At 36.9% G+C, this 14,674-nt stretch overlaps 6 protein-coding genes across 6 annotated transcripts; 2 read left to right on the top strand and 4 right to left on the bottom strand.

Moving 5' to 3' along the window:
• Positions 1-113: 113 nt before the first annotated feature.
• Positions 114-1,554, bottom strand: EV154DRAFT_558041 (uncharacterized protein; the record flags this gene model as incomplete). The annotated part of the gene is made up of 4 exons (XM_051605475.1): positions 114-631; positions 691-805; positions 869-1,249; positions 1,303-1,554. The coding sequence occupies 4 exons, from the start codon at positions 1,552-1,554 to the stop codon at positions 114-116; spliced, it is 1,266 nt and encodes a 421-aa protein (XP_051463243.1).
• Positions 1,555-1,878: 324 nt separating this feature from the next.
• On the top strand, positions 1,879-4,431 carry EV154DRAFT_490944 (uncharacterized protein). Its single transcript, XM_051599479.1, has 7 exons — positions 1,879-2,391; positions 2,448-2,507; positions 2,545-2,547; positions 2,644-2,801; positions 2,882-2,941; positions 3,010-3,222; positions 3,278-4,431. Exons 1-7 carry the CDS (start codon positions 1,913-1,915, stop codon positions 4,351-4,353), a joined length of 2,049 nt encoding a protein of 682 aa, XP_051463242.1. The 5' UTR covers positions 1,879-1,912; the 3' UTR covers positions 4,354-4,431.
• On the bottom strand, positions 4,430-5,895 carry EV154DRAFT_598050 (uncharacterized protein; the record flags this gene model as incomplete). Its single annotated transcript, XM_051607029.1, has 7 exons — positions 5,844-5,895; positions 5,707-5,791; positions 5,609-5,649; positions 5,342-5,545; positions 5,014-5,288; positions 4,706-4,962; positions 4,430-4,647 (listed from the first exon to the last, which is right to left on the bottom strand). Exons 1-7 carry the CDS (start codon positions 5,865-5,867, stop codon positions 4,430-4,432), a joined length of 1,104 nt encoding a protein of 367 aa, XP_051463241.1. The 5' UTR covers positions 5,868-5,895.
• Positions 5,896-6,107: 212 nt separating this feature from the next.
• Positions 6,108-7,399, bottom strand: EV154DRAFT_558038 (uncharacterized protein; the record flags this gene model as incomplete). The annotated part of the gene is made up of 2 exons (XM_051605474.1): positions 6,108-6,731; positions 6,806-7,399. 2 exons carry the CDS (start codon positions 7,397-7,399, stop codon positions 6,108-6,110), a joined length of 1,218 nt encoding a protein of 405 aa, XP_051463240.1.
• Positions 7,400-7,908: 509 nt separating this feature from the next.
• On the top strand, positions 7,909-9,660 carry EV154DRAFT_547081 (uncharacterized protein; the record flags this gene model as incomplete). The annotated part of the gene is made up of 1 exon (XM_051604733.1): positions 7,909-9,660. One exon carries the CDS (start codon positions 7,909-7,911, stop codon positions 9,658-9,660), a length of 1,752 nt encoding a protein of 583 aa, XP_051463239.1.
• Positions 9,661-9,723: 63 nt separating this feature from the next.
• On the bottom strand, positions 9,724-12,401 carry EV154DRAFT_175671 (SPX domain-containing protein). The gene is made up of 2 exons (XM_051594218.1): positions 12,120-12,401; positions 9,724-12,055 (listed from the first exon to the last, which is right to left on the bottom strand). Exons 1-2 carry the CDS (start codon positions 12,179-12,181, stop codon positions 9,787-9,789), a joined length of 2,331 nt encoding a protein of 776 aa, XP_051463238.1. The 5' UTR covers positions 12,182-12,401; the 3' UTR covers positions 9,724-9,786.
• Between the last annotated feature and the right edge of the window lie 2,273 nt (positions 12,402-14,674).

Raw genomic sequence — 14,674 nt, 5'->3', positions numbered from 1 at the left:
GCCAAAGTACTTTTGAAGTTTAAATAATTACTCTTTCTTTCAGCAACGTCAATTATCAAGTGTATACTAAATATTTGACGTGTAATATAATATAATTGTTATTGTGTTGGTTATTATTCTTCAAATCCTTCAACGAATTGACCGATATCGGATACATTATCAGCGTCAAGAGAGGTGAAATCGCCACTATCATCCTTCCATTCTATTGAAAGTTTGGATGGATTCAAATCGTTTTTTTCGCCAGCTTCATCTCTGGTTGGTAATGAACAAGTAGAAACTGAGAGCTTTCTGTCGGATGAACAGCTGCTATCGTAGTCCAATAATGGTTTTCTACCCCAACATACATAATAATTGAAGAATGAGTGATGTACGATGGATTCATTTACAATCTCTTCCACCATTTGATCGTAATCTCTTTTATTGTAAGTCTCTTCGAAAAATCGCCGATGACTTTCGAATCCAGATCGAAGTGATGTGTCAATCATTTCTCCTATTGGTCCCGAATTTCCGAAGCGCAGTTCATTGACCCGTAACTGCATATCTGTCATTTCGCCAATATCATGAAGACAATCATACATGTGTCTAGCCCAGAACACATTGACCTCATGTTTTTCCCTCATTAAGTCAGGGTCTACACCAAAAAGAGATTAGTAATCACTTTCTTTTGTTTACCCATACACGTAAACTTACATTTTTTAAATAGAGCACTAGACATGTCACCTGTTCTGCGTAGTATAGGATCTTGATCCCTAAATTCAACAAATCCACCTGGCTTGACTACCCTACGTATTTCTCTTACCACAAACTATATTTAATAGCTCAGTCTCCGTTTACTTGTGGCTAAACGAAAAAAAAAAGTTATACATACCGTCCAATCAGATTCAGAAAAACAAGTATAAACTTGTCGCATGAATACATAATCAAAGTGGTTTTCAGGGAAAGGGAACCCGTTTGGGCTGAGTACATCGTGATTGGCGAAGGAGGTGTTTGCAGGCTTAATGGTTGTAGGATAACCTGGCGAGAAATCAATGCCATAAAATTCGCTATTTGGAAATTCGGTTGCCATTTCCAATAACCATGTACCATTTCCACAAGCGATATCTAGTATTCTTGGTTGTGATATATTTTCGATGATGCAGCTACTTGATCCAACTGAATTGCGCTTCGAATTTTCGTTGTAATGTCCTGATAATAAATCGCGTACAGGGGCAGAGAAGTTATTACCAAAAATAAATTTGTATAGGAAATGCTAAAGAGAGAGTCTGATTAACGAGAAAGACATGATATTCATATGGGTCTTACCTCTTGAACAAGTTTATCTTGCTCTTGATCATCAATGGGTAACATGTATTTCTTGGTATTTTGATATATTCTGTCGTTTACTATCAGGGGCTTTGGTAGTTCACTCGAGTTGGTATCTGTGTCTTTGGCAATAGATATAGGTGATGGTGGGAGTGATGAACCAACTCTAGGATCGTTTTGTAAATCCGTCAATTCTTTGCTTTCGTCTTTTGAAGTGATTGATGCTATTTTACTTGGCTTTCTATCAAACATATGCGTAGCTTTTTTTCTGATTGAAGAATGTTTGAACTTTATTGAAAAACACTTTGAGCTTTTAGACTGCGTATTTCCCATCTGATAATTTTTTTTTTTACAGAGAAAAAAAGAGTACACTTAAAAAACTCAAAAAACAGGAATTAATACAATCATATTCTTTTTTTTTTTTTTTTTTTTTTTTTTTGACAAACAATTATTGCCCAATGAAAACCGAAATTCATGCTAAATGTGAGACTTTTGAAAGGGAGTTTAAAAAAAAAGAAAATGCAAGTATAAAAACTTTTCAATGAGACAAGTTTTCGGGTTGTTTCTTCATTAAATCTTTTTTTTAATTGATTCTTATTTAAGTTACAACATGCCTCCCAATCCTCCCAGAGTACCTGTTAGAAGAACTTCGCGTAGGTTCTCTGTTGCACAAGTTCCAGTTGCTGTGTATCTCGGTGTAGATATTGAACTTCGTGAAAACTCTACTAGTTATTACTCAATTTCTGTTCATGACGGTATGTATTGTACTGATTACTATGAAGGCGAGCTTTTCAAGCATACTCCGGAAACATCCAGCACAAAGGAAATGGCTATGGAGGCATTTACCAAACTGCATGAAATCGTTGAGATTTACTCTTTGGCACAAAACTTTAAAGTTCAGCTCGTTGCTTCCTCTCATGATATTGGAAGCGACATTCTCCAAAATGATCCTTCCGTTAATCTTCTCGAGGAGTGTACCTCTGTCATTGATTATTGGAGAAACTTGGATGCCCTTCCTTTCCGTGTTCAAACAAATGCAGAATCTTCAGATGAGAGAGCAAGTGCTGCTGTTAGAAAAGCCGTCATGTGGTACAGTGTGATAATATATCTATTTTTTTGATTTTATGCTAAGCATGTGCAAATAGGTTGAGTCCAAACTACCCCGGAAATCTTCCACGTATTTCTGTCGGGTACCGTCATGAGGTACAATATATATATTACTTGTTACTTTACATATCATACTGACGTCTTGTTTATATTAAATTGTCGTGCTACTTTAGGTTGAAGGTATATGTTTCACATCATGATGTACCACGCCGTACTAACATATTTTCCTCTTACAGTTGATTTTAATCATATTATTCATATTGCAACCAAAGATGCCTATCAAGACACTGTTTGCAAAGAGACATGGGATGTACTTCAATCCATGTGTGACTCATTCAAGGAAAAAAAGCTGCGAGTTTCATTTTTTAATTCCACTCCCCAAGGTGGCGGAGGTAAGACCATTAGTACAGACAACACAAGAAATATAAATTAACGAGGAGATTTTTTTTTTTTTTTTTTTTTTTTTTTTTAGTTGCATTGATGCGTCATGCATTGCTCCGGTTTCTTCATTTGAACGGTGTTGACGTACATTGTAATTTTTTTTTTTTTGTGACATGAGAGAATATAAATTTCATGAGCTGATTATTTTTTTATATATAGGGTATGTTGCCCGTCCTAAGCCTGAAGTATTTGATATTACAAAGCGTAAATTCCATAACGTACTTCAAGGTGTTGCTGACCCAGATGTCCGTTTAACAGAAGAGGACAAAGAACTTTTTATTGCATGGTCTGACGAAAACGCCAAAAGATTTTGGTTAGATCACAAGGGTCCTATCAAAAACTCTGATGTTATCATCATTGATGACCCACAATGTAAGTCTAAAATATGCTTAATATGTTGGGTACGATAACTAACTAATTTGGATAGTGGCGGGCATAATCCCTCATATCCGTATTAATGCTCCCCAAACAAAAATCATCTTTAGATCTCACATTGAGGTTAGAGCTGATTTGATCAGGGAACATCCTGATGGTCCTACTGCCGATACCTGGAACTTCTTATGGGGCTTCATTCAACAAGCAGATCTATTTGTAGCCCATCCAATTAACAACTTTGTTCCCGATGGAGTACCTCCAAAAAACGTAGTCTTATTGCCCGCTGCTACAGATCCATTAGATGGTTTGAACAAACCATTAAATGGCTGGTGTACTTCATATTATCAATCTGTATTCAATCGTACCTGTGTTGATTTCGGTGTAAATGAAGTTGATTGGTATAGACCCTATATTGTTCAAGTAGCCAGATTCGATCCTTCTAAAGGTATCCCCGATGTATTGGAAGCTTACCGCTTACTTCGTGAAAAGATGGATGGTGCATTTGAAGATTACAAGACACCCCAACTTGTTATTTGTGGTCATGGTAGTATTGATGACCCAGATGGTACCCTCATCTTTGAGCAAACACTCGAAATTATTCAGTCTAAGAAGTTTACTCTTATTTCAAGTGACATCATTGCCGTTCGTCTGCCTGCTTCCGATCAATTGCTCAACATGATTCTCAGAGGCGCTCATGTTGCTCTCCAACTTTCCCACAGAGAAGGTTTTGAAGTCAAGGTCACTGAAGCTTTGCAAAAGGGCGTACCCGTTGTTGCTTATGAAGCAGGTGGTATTCCCCTTCAAATACAACGTGATGTAAATGGCTTCTTGGTACCAATTGGTGACGTTGAAGGTGTTGCTTGCAAGCTCTTGGAATTGTTTGAGAACCCGGGCTTGCATGCCAGAATGAGCAAGAGCGCAAAAGAAGGTGTGACCGAAGAATTCTTCACAGTATGGAATGCCATGTCCTGGCTTCACATGATTCTCGAACTAGCAGAAGACAAGGATACAGCCGAACACAAGTCAGGTGGTCTTAACGATTTAACAATTTTAGATAATACTAATCTTGGTGACATGCGCAAGGTATCCGAACTCTGGAGAGAAAAATACAACTATACGAAAAACTAAACAAAAAAATGACCTTGCCTTTATTGTATGAATAAAATAAGCTTTTTTTTTTTCTTTTCCCGCTTCCATTAATAGATTATTTGTCAATTGATGATAAAGCAGGTGGATTGTTGGAAGCTAAACTTCGAAGTAAAGTTGGGTTTGTTGGGGCTGTCACGGAAGCTGGATGCCGCTTTTTAGCTCCCTCTTTTAACTTTTCCCATCTCTCTCTGTATTTGTGCATCAGTGCATCCTGTTTTCGATTTTGGGAACGCAAATTCCGGTTCTCATCTTCTAATTCTTTTATACGATGAACTTTTAACATTTTTTTTTAGTGTTCATCTCTCACCTTTTTGAATTATTCAGAACTTACATATTTCAGCCGTACTAGTGCCTAATGTACGAATGTTTTTAACCAACGGCGAACCCGTCGTTGTAGCAGATCGTGTCATCATTGATGTATCTTGTGTTTGTAATATACGTAACGCTTGCTTGTGAACATCGGATTTAAACTGTACAATACTACTTTTTAGAACAGTGCTATCAACAGATCGCTTCTCGAGATTCTGGATCTGGTTTGTTAATTGCTGAACCTGAGCTTTTAATTCTCCGTTCACTATTTTTGGGTCCCTGTGCTTCTGTTAGAATTTGCGCTATGCCATGCTTGTAAATCGCGCCTACCTCTCGAAATCTGTTGAATGCGTTTTATGGGTATATTGATCCTCCTCAATTTTCTTGGTACTTGCAGGTGATACAAAGAAGGACTCGATAATAGAAGCCATCTCTCTTTCAATGCGACTTGTCTCTTCCTCATCCACGATAACCTCATATACGTTGGTTTCGGACGTAGCATTGAGTGCTGATTCATCTTTTACGTGCAACGGAGTCGATAATTTGTTCATCATTGGCTCTACCACTCCCCAAAATTTGTTAAACGGATCTTCCGCGTCATCTTCCTAAAGATATTTATCAGGCACAAATTACAACTTTTTCTGTAAACAAAATATACCTCGTTTGGTAGCAACGCAAAAGAATCGCCAATAGGTTTGTGAACAACATGAGCTCCTAATTCACCGCTTTGAATGGCATGAATTTCAAGTTCCAACTTCTTCATGTCAAAAGCAGTAGTGGCATCGGGTTGCTCGAGTCTTCTTTTTAATTCTTTAGCTTTTGTCGAATGATTTCGTACTAATGCTTGCAATATACGCTTTGACTATTATGAAATCAGTTTCAATGAATAAAATGTTTTAAAATTATTTACATGGCATTACTTTACTTCGACATCGCTTGTGTCTTTAATAGCTTTTTCAAATTCAACTATGCAATTATGTTAGAGTCAACAAAAAAAAGGAAGGGTGATCAGGAAAAACTCACTAGCTGCTTTATCATGTGCAATGAGAGCATTGTACCAGTCCGCTTTTCCCTCAAAACTAAGGGCTTTATTTGCAAGGTCATGTCCCTATTAAATGTCTGTTAATAGGGTCAATACACGATAAGGCAATAGTGCTTACCAGATTTGCAGCAATTTTCATCATTTATGGTTGTATCAGTTAAAAAAAAGACTGATGAGGACGAGTGGATCAAGAGTTTATCTGCCTGCCTGCCTGCATGATTTTAACATGTGACCAGTAGCAAATCAGAAAAGGGTTCTATTAATATTTTTACCTGTAAATCTCAGGACATTGTTTGTTTAAATCAAGCCGGATACGAAATGGTAGCTTTATTGGATAAAGAGGTGTTTATTATTATTATGTTATATTCTATTTGTTATTCATCTAAATATTAATCATGTAAGCGAACGCAACAGCGCCAGCAGCAGCGGTCAAAGAAACCAAGAACCCTGATTTTTGAGTGCTTGCGGAACTATCATCAGAGCCACCACTGCCACCAGATGATCCACCTTTTCCATTCACACCTTTGATACCTGATTTGGGTTTGGCAACTGCAGATTTGCAAACAAAAGAATTACCCTTGATAACACCTGCCTTTAATCGATTCATGTCATCACACGCAAACACATTGCTTGATGTTTGAACGTTTAAACCTCCACGCACATCTGCCAAAACGGGGAATTGAACCTCATCAAAGTTGCCACTGAGATCCAGCGTACCATCCACTTGTTGAAGAGAAGGGAATGCATTGACCGAGCTCAATTGGTTGTTACCCACCACAGAGAGTGCACCACCTAAATGTCCCAATTTGGACATGGATAAGTTGTTAAGGTTGATGTTATCTGTCAAGGTCAATGTGCCGATAATATCCACAGCGGCTGGAAGATCCAAACTTTGAAAAGTATTTGAGATAAATGATATATCACCAGACACCTTTTGAAGGGAAGTCAATTCAATACCAGCCAAATTACGGAATGAACCTTCACGAAGACCAGAAACTGTGTTCAACTAGCAATAATTGTAAAAAAAAAAATAAGGTTAGTCGTTGGAACATCATTAGATTTTTCAATTGTATACTTTACATCAAGGATCAAAGCGGGAGAATTGGCAGAAATTAAAATATTTCCTACACTGCTCATATTTGCAAAAGATAAACTCTTCAAGTAGATATTGTTGGAGATTTCAATATCCTTGGAAGTTGTCATCTTGAAACCATCAATTCGGGTACAGGTTGTATCAGCAATAATAATCTTTTCAGCTTGAGAGAGACCAGCAGCAAACTTGAGCTCATTCAAAGCGGGATGAACAGAAACTTCGAGACTACGGATGGCATAGAGTTGCTTGACATCAATGGAACTTAATAATTTGTTGTTTGCGAACTTTAATTGGCCGTTAATTCCTTGAAGCTTGGGTAAGCCAAAGCCTTGAAGTCCGTTGTTGTTGGTCACCATCAAATCACCTTCCAATAATTCAACACCATTCATTCTCAAATCAGATGCAGCTGTGTTGTCAATCAGGATATTACCGCTATAAGTCTTACAGTTACGAATTTGATCCATGTCATTTTGACTCGTGATGGTCATGTCACCTTGGCAGGCTGCGTCAACATTCATTGTAGATACCAAAAGAGTGGCAGCAAAAATCAATCCAAATTTTGTTGAACCAGATACTTTCATTTCTTTTCTTTTTATGTTTTAACTATAATTGTTTACTAGTAATACTAAATGTGCTCACGTAAAAAAAGGTTCGCTTTTTATATAAGAATAGGAATAAACGAGTTCATATTGAAATGTTTCCCCGTCGCATTAAGCAAATAAAAAAAATCAATTGCCAAAGGAAATAATAATAAAAAATTACCAACCAATTGGGTATTACACTATTTTTTCATACCTTTTTCAAAACATGTTCTATTCTCAATAGATACGTGATGTGATCTAGTTGCATACATGGTGGCGTTTCATGATGCAATAACAACAAATGATTGGTCACGGGATCATGATTAGATTAAGTAATAGCTCTCCCTTTTTTTTATATAAGTGCATATAAAATACAGGTAATATACAATAAACAAACACTTTTATTTGTAGTTTTCCCACAACATGAATAATAATAGTAATAATAATAAAATTCTACTAGGTATTTTTTCCTCTTTCTCTCCCTTTCCTCTTGTTTTATTTGTTATAAAATGATATTCTTACCAACAGAGTTGTTAAGCCAGATATTTGATTGCTTAACAAACAAGCAAGACCAAATTTCTTCACAGCTCGTTTGCCATGCATGGCATACACCAGCCAAACGCGCATTTTATAAACATGTTGTCATTATAGAAGCGGAAAACGACAAGACTTACCCGTTTTTAAACTTCATACAGTCTATGTGGCTCTCAATATCCATTCACAGTGACCTTCCATTACCAGGACAATTTGTAAAGACATTAAGGGTAGATTTCCATCGGCACACATACAGTGATAATAATATTCCCAGGGTTGCTGATTTCCAGCTTTTAGGAATGTCTTGCCCCAACGTCGAAGAATTTGCTATACCCACCTTGTTTTGGGGCCAGCTCATATCATCCAACATGAAACAATATTGGACAAAATTGAACAAACTCCCCTCTTTTCAGATTTCACAAAATATTCTTAAACGCAAGTACGAACTCGACCGATTTTTTCATTTTCAATCCAGTTTAACACATTTGGAAGTTACGAATTTTTATATCCATAACCTGTCACACTTTTCCCTTATGATACAATCATTTACCGCATTGGTGGCACTCAAGATTACTACAAATAAACATAATTTCACTCAAATGATGCCAATGTTGAAGGATTGTCCAAATATTACAGAGTTTAGTATGACTACAACAAGTTCAATCCGTGATTTACCCGTTGATTACCCGCAACATCCACCAAGAATCTTGGGAAATCATTTTGGCCAATCAGCAAACCAAAACGTCCTCGAACCAACAAGGCTACAATTTCTAGATTTAAATGTTCGTGTAATATCTTTTCATCTTATCAATACGATTACACAAACCCTCCCTTGCCTGCAAAAACTTGTATTACGCGTACAAGAACAGTCACCTGTTTTGTTCTTGGACCAGCTGAGCCGTTTCATCACAACTCAATTGTCTCAATCTACAATTCATTTCTTTTTACCGCCTGCACCCAATGATCCCGTTCTTCTTATCAAGCAATATATATCTTCCAGTAAGACTATTGTAAATATGAGCTATGATAGTAGATCCTCAGTCATCACGGGTGTACCGGATATATCTTATCATCAGCATGATCAATGCAAAAGATTATATCTCCGATTTCAAGGATCCATTTTACCAACTATTAAAGTCCAAGACTTGATACACATGAAGGTGCTGAAGGAGTATGGTATTTATATTCATCGTCTAGAAATTCAATTTCCCAGTTTTTTACAAGCAGTCGAAAAAAAATCAATAGAAAACCCAGCATCAGTTCAGTCCTTATTCGATCATTGTCCCAATATATCCATACTTTCCATCTCACAATGCTACTTTGATCTCAAATTACAAAGTACGACATTTTTTTTACATTGTCTTACCTTGGATAAGTCCTTGATAACAGCGGAATCACTGTACCACATTTCTTGCCACTGTATTCATTTAAGATACTTGACCCTACAAGATTGCGATTGGGATCACAAAAGGATCATCAATATGCCTAAAACAGAATTCAAGAAACTCTCGATTCTAAAGACATGTGATAATAGATTTCAAAAAAAGGTGGCCAGAATTATTGTTCTAGAACCTACACGTACCACTACGGCGTTTTACTGCGTTAGTAAATCCTATACATCTTTCATGGCAACAACAACTCAGCCCAAACCTTCATTTTCCATCAAAATAATCTGTAAGGCAATGGATCAATTTCGATTTAACCATGTCCCATTAGTACTATCATGAAAAGAAAAAAAAAAGTTTTTATTTTATTAATTGATTAAACAAAAAGAGAAGAGGGGGCGCGGTATAAACATGGTGAAAGAAAGAAAAAAAAAAGGAAACTATATAACAAATGTGTGTTTTCCTTGTTTAATATCCCATACCGGACATGATACCATATCCAAGTGTGAAAATTAAACAAGTGGCAATAATACTTGTTGGAATACCTGTAATGACAAAATCCTTCGTTGTCAAATAGGGTTTACCGGATGGATCTTCCAACATGATGGCAGACATATTCGGATACCCAGATACAGGCAATCCCATTCCTGCCGAGCAGGCTAAGCCAGCTCCCATCACCAAAAGATTAGGATGAGGTACAGGTAATTGTTGTCCTACTTCCATCACAATCGGCACAATAATCAAAGCGGCAACCGTGTGTGAAACAAAGGTAGCAAATACCAAGATCAGGAAACAAAATACCGCAAGAATTGCAATCACTGGTAAATGCGAAATACCATCTTTCAATCGAAGTGCAATATCTTGTAACAACCCAGAAGATGTCACTGCATTACCTAACGCCATACCTCCTTGGGCAAGCACAACAACAGACCATAAGAAGTTGTTTAAATCTTCCTTGTTCAATACACCCGTACCGAAAAATACAAATAATGGGATCGCAGCAATAATACCCGTATCACCAATGCTAGATTCAATACTGGATTCAGCACACCATAAGGCAATGGTAAGAATCGTCACAAGACAAATAAACACTTGTGTCTTGGTAATCTTTTCCTTGGTAGGTTTGATCGTGTTCAAATGAGGTGTATCGCTAGCGGGTTTATACACCAATAATAAGAGTCCCCAGCATACAAACATAGACAGCACAGCAATAGGTAAAGCAGCACCAAACCAAAGCCCCCAACCAGGATTAGGATTCATGTATTGAATAGTGATAATATTTTGAGGAGAAGAAATAGGTGATGTCATACCACCGATACAACTGGAAAGAGCAATACCTAGAATTAAACAAGGTGCCACACGCGATCTATCAGGTAAAGTACGAAGGATTGGGTCGATCAATGTGAAACAAAGCACGGGTGTAGCCACGTTGGAAATGAACATACTGAGGAAACCTGAAACGAACATAATAGCAAGCAACACCCACATAGGTCTCGTACCAGCACGGCTCAATACATGAGATGCGAAGGCTTTAGCAATACCGTATTTAGATAGCGCAGCAGCAAGTGCAAAACCACCGAGAAGCATCATGATAGTACCACTATACATGGAAGCAAAAGTAGCTTTGGCAGCTGCCTTGGCTGCCATGACACTACCATCTGGGTTGCGCAAAATACCTAGGGGTACAATCATGAAGGGAATCAAACAGGAAGTAGCGTAAAGAGGCATAGCTTCTGTAGCCCACATGATGGCGGCGAAAATCAATAAGGCAAAACAATAATTTTCTTGTTTCTGACCGAAACAATCCACCAGAAGTAAAATAATCAAGGCGGCAATAGAAATAGTCAAACAAATAAGTTGAGATACCAAGGCAGACTTGATTCTGTGATTTGTGAAAGGGATCTTGTATGTTTTCACAGGTTTCTGTTCGATCAATTTGGTGTCATTGACTTTACGTTCTTGACGAATCATTTCTTTCCAAACCGTGTTTCGTTCAAAAGTGACTTGGTCTCTTAAATGTGTCTTCATCTGACGGAGCGCAATTGTTCGATTACCACCACAGAAGGCATTTGCGAAGCTATTTTCAATACGAGTTAACTGAGACTTGAGAACCTGCATTGTTTCTGGCATAAATGGTCTACTGTCCATCACCATTTTGTTGAGATAGCGAGATTTCAAATCACCTTGAAGCACTTTATCATATTTTTTAAGGATTTTTTCAAACGCAGTTCGATTGAGTTCGACGTATGACTCAAGTTCGGATAAAGAAATGTAAAGTAGGATGAGTTGAGAACGTATGTCCGACAATTGTTCGACCAAGAAAGCACCGTCATTGTCAACGGACATACGAGACTCAAAAGAGTAACGAGATGAACGAGATGCACGACGAACAGGAGCAATTTTCTCTAGTTTCTGGTTGGGATACTCCTTGTTTTGAAAGGTGGAATCAAGTTGTTCCAGTGGTGCTAAATTTTCCTTGTGAGAGAATTCACTGGTGTTATGGATATCGCCGTTGCCATCCATCTCAGCCTCAAGGTCATCCAACATGGCATAGAGTTCGGATTCCTTGTGTGTGTAGAAATCAAAAACTTTTTCCAGCTGAGCATCCAAGGCACTGATAAACTTGGCCTCTCCATCCCTCAAATGTTCTGAAGCCTTTTCTGGATCTGTTTCTGCATTTATATCTTCAACATGTTCTTTTTCTATTTGAAAAATCAGTTTTTTCAAGGAATCATAACTATTTCCGGGTTAGTTTTTCTATATTTGGTGAATTACAAGAAAAAAATAAAATTCGTACTCACTTGACATAACTGTCAATCCATTCTGGCACTGCATTTAACTGCAATGTATGTGAGAATTTCATTTTTTTATAGGCTCGTTTTTATGAAAAAAGTAAAAAAAAAAAGTAGAAAAGAGAATTAAAAAAGTTTTTTCACGGAAAAGAAAAAATTGTTTCTCATTAAAAAAAAAAAATATTCGATGATGTACTTTTTGGTTTAACCGGAGCTTAAGGGTTTACGCCAGAGTCTATCCGTCCGTCAGCTAATTTTAGCTTACAGCCTCATAATGAACAATAATATGAATTCTTACTTATAAAAGAATAGCCTGTTCTTTGTATTTCTGCTTATTTTGAGTCTATCCACGCAAAAACTAAATGTTGTGAGCCGAGGGTTTCGGAAGAAGCGGCTAAATTTTCGCGCTGAGGAAAATAGCATTTGGCATGTAAACATGTTCGCTATTTGTTTTCCCTTTTTTGTTAGACCCTGCATACTTAATTCCACGTGGGATTTTTATTCGTAGAAAACGTATCCATTTTGTGTACTGTGCAAAAAAAAAAAAAAAGAAAAGGGGAAAAGACAAGACATGTATTGGGTTTACACCAGAAACTCCGAGACCCTAAAAAAAATTGTCGACGTCACCCAACTCAGCCTTGTGTGCATTTTGTGCTCTGAAACGGGATCAAGTGAATTTATGGCAATCGCCCTGGATTCTCGATTTAGAACGATTTCTTTGTTTATATGAAAACTTTATGGGGGAGGACCCCACATTCTCATCTTGTTTATTGTAGCACTGCATATTCACATAATTGGGGCACACAAATAAAAAAAGCTTGAAACAGGGTAATCATTTAAGTTCTCTCTTTTCCCCCAGTGCAAAAAAAAAAAAAGCCCAAAAAAAAAAGAGCCGTGTAGCTTCTTAAAGAAAAAAGTGGAATAACGTATTTAAGTCACGATCGGACGATTACAGATTTCTCTCAACTGGTTGTGTAGGCCAGTATGGGTATCAGTTCATGATATCATTAACTTTACTATCCTCAATAAGATGTTATTTGCCTTGGCTTAATTGCGATGTTATCGTGTTTATGAATACTTTCGGCAGCAACAAATAATTTCGATGTTTTTGATTGCAAAGTCAGTTATGAGACGATATAATCCAATATAGATGTATGTACAGGATTCAACCACAATAAAAACTATTCCTGTGAACTATTCTATCTGAAGTTTAGCCTAACGACCCAATGGGTCGTAGTTAAGATGCTGCAGCATTTCGTTGGATCGAGATGGCTTCTCAATCTGATGGATGTATTCTTGTGGGTGAGTGGCTAATCTAGCTGTGGGTTACGTTTATAATTATCGATACAGATTATCACGTATTGAGATATATCAATGGATTATGACTGCATTTACTGAATACTTAATTGTTCCTTTATCGAAAAAAAGCTACAGAAGGGTGGATAAGCTCAAGTATAAAAAAAACTGAAAAGGCTACTTATTACCAGTCTTTTAGGATACCATCAGAAATATAATACTGGTAAGGTTATAATGATGCATAAATAGGGCAACATAGATTATCAATATGTGAATGATACTTTTTAAATTATGACTTGAAACGAATATCTATTAGAGTGGATAGCAGGGAAGCAAGACGTTACAGTAATAGTTGACATGAGGGAAAGAGCAAGTGATTTTTAAAATAAACCAATACTAAAATATGGAACGGGATTTAATCTAAAAAAATTGATTGACCGGCAAAAAGTTGGGATGTACTAGGAAACCCTTGATTGGTCAAAGAAAAAGTCTGATTTCTATTTTAGAAAATCTTGAATTTTAAAACGCAAATCACTATTATAGAAAAACAGGTGTATTTAGGAAATAGCGCACGCCATGACAACGTACAAACTTTTTTCACAGGCACGGATATAAAAAAAAAAAAATCTCAGTATGACATGATGAATTTTGAAAATAACAATAATAATTGGGGGAATACAAACTTTTATGCAGCCTGGATTTTATTAAATATACTAAGTTCACTAAATCCCGTGTGGGAGTTGTTCATGTAACAAGGAATGTCTGCGCGGTTAGGCCACATTACACATTAAATATCATCAGACCTCGTGAAGTTATTTTCTTCTTGTCATACACCCCTTGTAAGAAAAAAAAAGGGATACCTGTGCACAGATGTTAAAAGAAAGTCTTCTGTCAAGAATCATCACATGTTTATAAAAAAAATATGTATATATTTAAAAAAAAAAAAATGGAAAAAAAAGCGTGGTTTTTTATAAACAGGGGGCAGGGGAGGGGAGTCAAAAAGACAAAATAATATTACTGTACAAAATGATGTGTTTTACATGTGTTTCTGGTGTGTGTGAGAAATAGAAAGCGGAGAGATAAAAAAATATATAAGCATAAGATATAATCATAAGAAAAAAGGAGAGGGAAAGAGAGAAAAAGAGTGTGTATATAAACTTCGGAAGCGGATGAGGAAAACGGAGATTGCCGGTAAAATGAGTGTGTAGTACATATGAAAGCTTAATACAAAGATGGTAATTGATCAAGGATTAAGGAAAGTGTGTTCA

The sequence above is a fragment of the Mucor mucedo genome, assembly GCF_025094135.1.
Source record: "Mucor mucedo strain NRRL 3635 chromosome Unknown EV154scaffold_3, whole genome shotgun sequence".
In the NCBI taxonomy this organism is placed as follows: domain Eukaryota; kingdom Fungi; phylum Mucoromycota; class Mucoromycetes; order Mucorales; family Mucoraceae; genus Mucor; species Mucor mucedo.
This window is presented reverse-complemented; position numbering and strand designations above follow the sequence as displayed.

Coding starts and splice junctions, on each gene's coding strand:
- EV154DRAFT_490944 (XM_051599479.1), top strand. CDS start 1,913: ATGCCTCCCAATCCTCCCAGAGTACCTGTTAGAAGAACTTCGCGTAGG. Junction 2,392..2,447: donor GTTAGAAAAGCCGTCATGTG/GTACAGTGTGAT, acceptor ATGTGCAAATAG/GTTGAGTCCAAACTACCCCG. Junction 2,942..3,009: donor GAACGGTGTTGACGTACATT/GTAATTTTTTTT, acceptor TTTTATATATAG/GGTATGTTGCCCGTCCTAAG.
- EV154DRAFT_175671 (XM_051594218.1), bottom strand. CDS start 12,181: ATGAAATTCTCACATACATTGCAGTTAAATGCAGTGCCAGAATGGATT. Junction 12,056..12,119: donor TGGATTGACAGTTATGTCAA/GTGAGTACGAAT, acceptor ACCCGGAAATAG/TTATGATTCCTTGAAAAAAC.